Below are 6,002 nucleotides of genomic sequence, written 5' to 3' on the forward strand. Positions count from 1 at the left end.
CGGCCTGTCTCCCCAATATAGAGGGGGCCACATCGGGTGCAGAGGATGCAATAGATGATGTGTGTGGAGGTGCAGGTGAATCTGTGGCGGATATGGAAGGATCCCTTGGGGCCTTGGAGGGAGGCGAGGGGGGAGGTGTGGGCGCAAGTCTTGCACCTCCTGCGGTTGCAGGGGAAGGTGCCGGGAGTGGAGGTTGGGTTGGTGGGGGGTGTGGATCAGAATGTGATCAGAAGCAGGTACACGGACTGATTTACAACCCTCGCTCTCAATGTAAACCAAGGACAGCAATTACCAGCAGAAAGCAAACTTTCACCACTCTCATTCAAAAAGGAAGCAATTTCTCAAGAAGAGTTGCTGCTACAAATATAGAAAAACATGAGAACCAAGCCCCACACAACAGGATCCCACAAATAGCACTGTGACAACAAGCAGATCATCAGTCTCAGGACACCATACCCCACTTCCAATTATGGATATGGGATCTTAAGCATTCACCTGAGATGGCTTAGATTTAACATCTCACCCAAAAGATGGCATATTTGACAGTGCTTCATGAGCATTGGTACCAGCTCAGGGATTGAAACAACAGGCTGAACTGGAGCTTTGGGTTCAAGTGGAGGAGAGTGACCGTTTGTGAGCATCACTGGCAACGCCAGCTTTTGCTCTCCATCTGAAAGCATCCCTTGAAAAGATGGTTCAGCCAGCTTCAGTCAATGGAACACCTTTATTGCACTCAGTGGTTTAACATGCCGGAGTGTTTTTAAGCCATTTCAAGGATACTGGCATATCACTAGCACTTATCCTGTAATTTTATTAATTTCGTTGATGGAGTTTTAAGTTTCAAACTGCCGAGCAGGATGTGAATCCTTCTGGATTATCAGTGCAGGCCACTGGATCACAAATGGAGTAAAACAAAGTATCAAATTATTCAGGAGGACAGACAGGAATGAAATGAAGCGTCTTTTTCCCTGCTTGACTGAATGGCGATGGGATTTGAGTAAAGGAAGGCTGGCCACTCCACATGAATTCAGCCCCTTAAGCCTCTGTCTGTCTGAGAGGTGATGTAATATCTTCACTCTCAGGAATTCTCTCCACCTAGACAGCTGAGCACCCTCAGTCACTGAGTACATCGAAGACAGATTTTTTTGGGGACAGATACAGGGAATGGGTGGGAAGGTGGAGTTGATAAGGCATGATAGTGTAGAATGGTGGAGCATCTCTGGGGGTGGGAGGTACTGAATGGTCATCTCCTGCTCCTAGAATTCACAGCTTTTATAATTGTTCCATTACTCAGAGCTTCTGAGCCAGACTGCCAATGGGATTTTACTGCTTCCTGACATCAAGAGCAAATGACACTTTGTAAAATTAAACAAAACATAAAATCGGTTTGAGTGGACAAGGGGCATCTCCAGAGGAAATGGCCAAGTGGTACTGACACGGGACTGTTAATCCACAGATCCAGATAATGTTCCGGGAACCTGGGTTCAATTCCTGTTGCGGAATTTGTATTCAATAAAAATCTGGAATTAACAGGCTGGTGCGAACCATGAAATCCTCATCAACTGTTGGGAAAACCCATCTGGTACAGTAATGCCCTTTAGGAAAAAAAGCTGCCACCCCTTCCTGATCTGGACCACATGTGAATCCATGCTCTCCGTAATGTGGTTGACTCCTAACTACCCTCTGGGCAATTAGGGAGAGCCAATAAATGCTGGCTTGGCCAGTGACACCCTCATTCCATGAATATTTTTTAAAAATGAGGCAGTGAAAATATAGTGCAAACGAGATGGAACTTACTTGGGAGCCAGTAGTGGGTGTGTTGTTGCCAATACTTCACTGGTGTCCAATGCAGCTCCATATGGAGGTCTCGCAACCACATAGGATGTTGACTTGCCCATGGTGGGAGGAGGGGCAGGAGCCTCAGGAGAGCACATGGAGCGCACCCTGGGAGTTTGCGCGTTACCCTCAGAGACTCTGGAGAAACGTGTAGGCTGGCCAGGGGCTCCACCAGACTGAGAGGAAGAGGAGGAAGAACAGGTGGAAGGTATAAGTGGAGGTGTAGTTCTCTGGGTTGGACGTTTAAGGCCAGGCGAGCGCCTAGTGTCATCAGAGGACATACTGACCCGGGCATGATGCTGGTGATGGTGGGCAGTGACAGCCGGCGTCTCCTCTGTCCGCAGCAGCTTTTCCCGCTCCTGTCGTGACCGGCTATCGGAAGAGGAGATGGCCGGGGGCTCCCTGGGGCAGCGGGGAGGGACTCCGTATGCACCAGGGGCTAGTGGGTAGCGGTGGAGGTCTGCCTCCCTTTGCTGAGCAATCTTGGCTGACATAAAGGGGGAATGGTAGCCTGTTGGCTCCGGACCTGGCACTGGACAGGGCGACTCAGCTTCTGGGCTACCTGAGGGAGTGGCCAAGCTGTCGTAGGACAGGCTCCCATTACGGGTCTGGTTGGCCAAGCTCTTGTAAGAGGTAGAGGTGGTTCCCTCAGAGCGAATGGACTGTAGGTGGCTCATCTCAAAGCCTCCACCATGAGCTGACTTCAGACTGGACGAGCGGGAGCCATTGGAAACAGGCTCAAACTGGAAACTCTTATAGATGGTTGGTGAACGGCATGCATCAGACTCCAGATTGGGCTCCGATTTGTAGCTCTGACTCCTGCTGCTCTCATCAATGGGCAAAGGCTCCTTCACAGCTTCACCTCGGGAAATCTAGGGGCACAAAAAAATACAAAGTAACATCATTGCTTCACAGGTAATATTGTCAAAAAGTTCCCAGAATGGCATCAAGGATGTGACACTTTAGTGAACGTGGGGAAACCACAGAAGCTGGGACTGTTGTCCTCACAGCAGAGAAGGAAAGGCAAATTACTGACCAGAATGACAGGAGGATGAAAGACAGGGAGCTTCATAGTGCGTTACTGGGCCACATCAGAGCTTTCAAAGACAATTACAGAAAATTCTAGCAACAAGTATCTGCAACACGCAGGAAAACAACATGGAGCTTCAAATGAATTACTAACATTGGGGATACTCAAGAGGTCAGAGGTCAGCTAGAGAAGGTTACAGGAACAGGTGGGTGATAGGTTCTGTAAGTGATGACAGTGATAGGGAGGGAGTGAAGGGGCTATAGGGGGTTACAGAGATAGGGAGGGGGGTGTAGGGGCCGGGGGGGGGGGTTACAGAGATAGGGAGGGGTGTAGAGGCCTGAGGAGGTAACATTAACCCACCCAACCTTCACAATCCTGGACACTACGAACAATTCAGCATGGCCAATCTAACTAAACAGCACATCTTTGAACTGTGGAAGGAAACTAGAACACCCGGAGGAAACCCACAGACATGGGGAGAATGTGCAAACTCCTCTCAGATATTCGCCCGAGAGTGGAATCAAACCCAGGTCTCTGGTGCTGTGAGGCAGCAGCGTTAACCACTGTGCTTCCCCTGACTTGTGGCATTTACTGAGTGGCTGGGTTGCCAGAGCTGTGGGGGTTACAGAGACTGGAGAAAGTGATAGAGATAGGGATGATTACACAGATAGGATGAGTTTTAGGTGCTGCAACTAGTTACAACATAAGGGGTTGGAGTCGGGTTAGAGATTTGAAAGGCTACATTGTACTGACAGTATTCAGTGCTTCCAACCATTTTTGAGCATTCCTGACGAAGGGCTCTTGCCTGAAAAGTCAATTCTCCTGCTCCTCGAATGCTGCCTGACCTGCTGTGCTTTTCCAGCATCCCGCTCTCAACCACCATGTACAAAGCACAAGTCAGAGGAATGGGATGGAATACTCCTCACCTGCTTGGATGGGTGCAACTCCAACAACACTCAAGAAACCCAATACCATCCAGGATAAAGCAGCCCGCTTGATTGGCACCACAGCCACAGGCATCTATTACTTAGTAGTAGCAGTGTGTACCATCTACAAGATGCACTGTGGAAATTCACTGAACATCAAAGATGATACCTTCCAAACCCACAGCCATGACATCTTGAGGGACCAACTCCTATACTCAATGCACTGACTAACAACAGCAAGTGTACCAAATGCTTTCTTTACTATCCTATCTGAGGGGGAAAAAGTGAGGACTGCAGATGCTGGAGATCAGAGCTGAAAAATGTGTTGCTGGAAAAGCACAGGTCAGGCAGCATCCAAGGAGCAGGAGAATCGACGTTTCAAGCATAAGCCCTTCTTCAGGAATGAGGAGTTGTGTGCCAAGCAGGCCAAGATAAAAGGTAGGGAGGAGGGACTTGGGGGAGGGGTGTTGGGAATGCGATAGGTCCTATCTGAGACTCCACTTTCAAGGAACTAAGAAGTTGCACCCTAGATTTTTTTTGTTTGGCAACGTTGTTACGGCACTACCATTAAGTGCACAAGTTCCGCTCTGATTTGCCTTATCAAAATGCATATCACATTTATTTAAATTTACTCCATCTGCCATTCCTCAGTTCATCGGATCAAAGTCCCGCTGAACTCGGAGGTAACCTCCTCCAATTTTGGTGTCGTCTGCAAACTTATTATCCATTCCTTCTATTTTCACATCCAAATTATTGATGTAAATGACAAAAAGCAATGGACCCAGCACTGATCCTTGCTGGTCACAGGCCTCCAATCCTGATAAACAACCCTCCACCACTATCTTCAAGCCAATTTTGTATCCAAATGCATAGCTCTCTCCCTGTACTCCACATGATCGAATCTTGCTAACCAGTATACCCTGTGAAATCTTGTTGAACACCTTACAGAAAAACATCTACCACTCTGCCTTCATCAATCTTCTTTGTCACTTCAAGAAACTCAATCAAGTTACTGAGATACTATTTCCAACGCACGAAGCCATGTTGACAACTCCTAATCAGTCCTTGCTTTTCCAAACACATGCAAATCCTGTTCTTGAGAATCCCCTCCAACTTACCCACTACTGACATCAGACTCCCTGGGCAATGGTTCCCTGGCTTTTCCTGATCATCTTAAATAATGGCACCAACATTAGCCACCCTCCAGTCTTCTGGCACCTCACCTGTGACTATCGATGTTACAGATATCTCAGCAAGAGGCCCAGCAATCATTACCCACCTCCCTCCAGCTTCTAGGCTACACCTGATCAGGTCCTGGAGATTTATCCACCTTTATGTGTTTTAAGACATTTAACACCACCTGCTCTAATCTGGACACTTGTCAAGATTTTACTATTTATTTCTCAAACTTACATATTCTTCAACATGGTAAACAGAGATGCAAAATGCTCATTTAGTATCTTACCAAACTCCGGCAGTTCCACATAGACTGCCTTGCTGATCTTTAAGGGGCTCCATTCTCTCCCCAGTTACTTGTTTGTCCTTAAATGTATTGAAGAACTTCTTTGGATTCTCTTTAACCCTATCTGACAAAGCTATCCCATGTCCTCTTTTTTACCTTCCTGATTTTCCTCAGGAGTATACTCCTACTGCATTTGTATTCCTCTAGGGCTTCACTTGATCCCAGATGTCTATATCTGATATATGTCTCCTTCTTTTTCTTGACCAGAGCCTCAATTTCTCTAGTCACGCAGCATTCCCTACCCCTACCAGCCTTACTCTTCACACTAACAGGACTCTGGACTTTCATTATCTCATTTTTGAATGCTTTCCATTTTCTAAGCATCCTTTGACCTGTGAAAAGGCCTCTCCAGTCAACTTTTGAAAGTTTTTGCCTAATACCATCAAAATTGGCCTTACTCCAATTTAGAATTTTAACTTTTAGATCAGGTCTAACCTTTTCCATCATTATTTTAAAACTAATGTAATTATGATCACAGACCCAAAAGTGCTCCTCCATGGATACCTTAGTCATTTGCTCTGACTTATTTCCCAAGGTCAAGCTTGCCTCCTTCTCGAGCAGGAGAAAGTGAGGTCTGCAGATGCTGGAGATCAGAGCTGAAAATGTGTTGCTGGAAAAGCACAGCAGGTCAGGCAGCATCCAAGGAACAGGAGAATCGACGTTTCAGGCATAAGCCCTTCTTCAGGAA

The 6,002-nt window shown here is 47.0% G+C and overlaps 1 protein-coding gene across 3 annotated transcripts in view; it reads right to left on the minus strand.

Moving 5' to 3' along the window:
• The window catches only part of LOC122542926 (palmitoyltransferase ZDHHC5-like), a 60,161-nt gene that overhangs the window by 2,167 nt on the left and 51,992 nt on the right, over window positions 1-6,002 (minus strand). For 2 of the 3 annotated variants that reach the window (XM_043681070.1, XM_043681071.1), the window contains one exon: window positions 1,798-2,708. In XM_043681070.1, the coding sequence (XP_043537005.1) occupies window positions 1,798-2,708 (911 nt within the window). The remainder of the gene's footprint in view (window positions 1-1,797; window positions 2,709-6,002) is intronic. The other variant, XM_043681072.1, reaches the window with a different exon arrangement.

This window comes from Chiloscyllium plagiosum, chromosome 41, assembly GCF_004010195.1.
Source record: "Chiloscyllium plagiosum isolate BGI_BamShark_2017 chromosome 41, ASM401019v2, whole genome shotgun sequence".
In the NCBI taxonomy this organism is placed as follows: Eukaryota; Metazoa; Chordata; class Chondrichthyes; order Orectolobiformes; family Hemiscylliidae; genus Chiloscyllium; species Chiloscyllium plagiosum.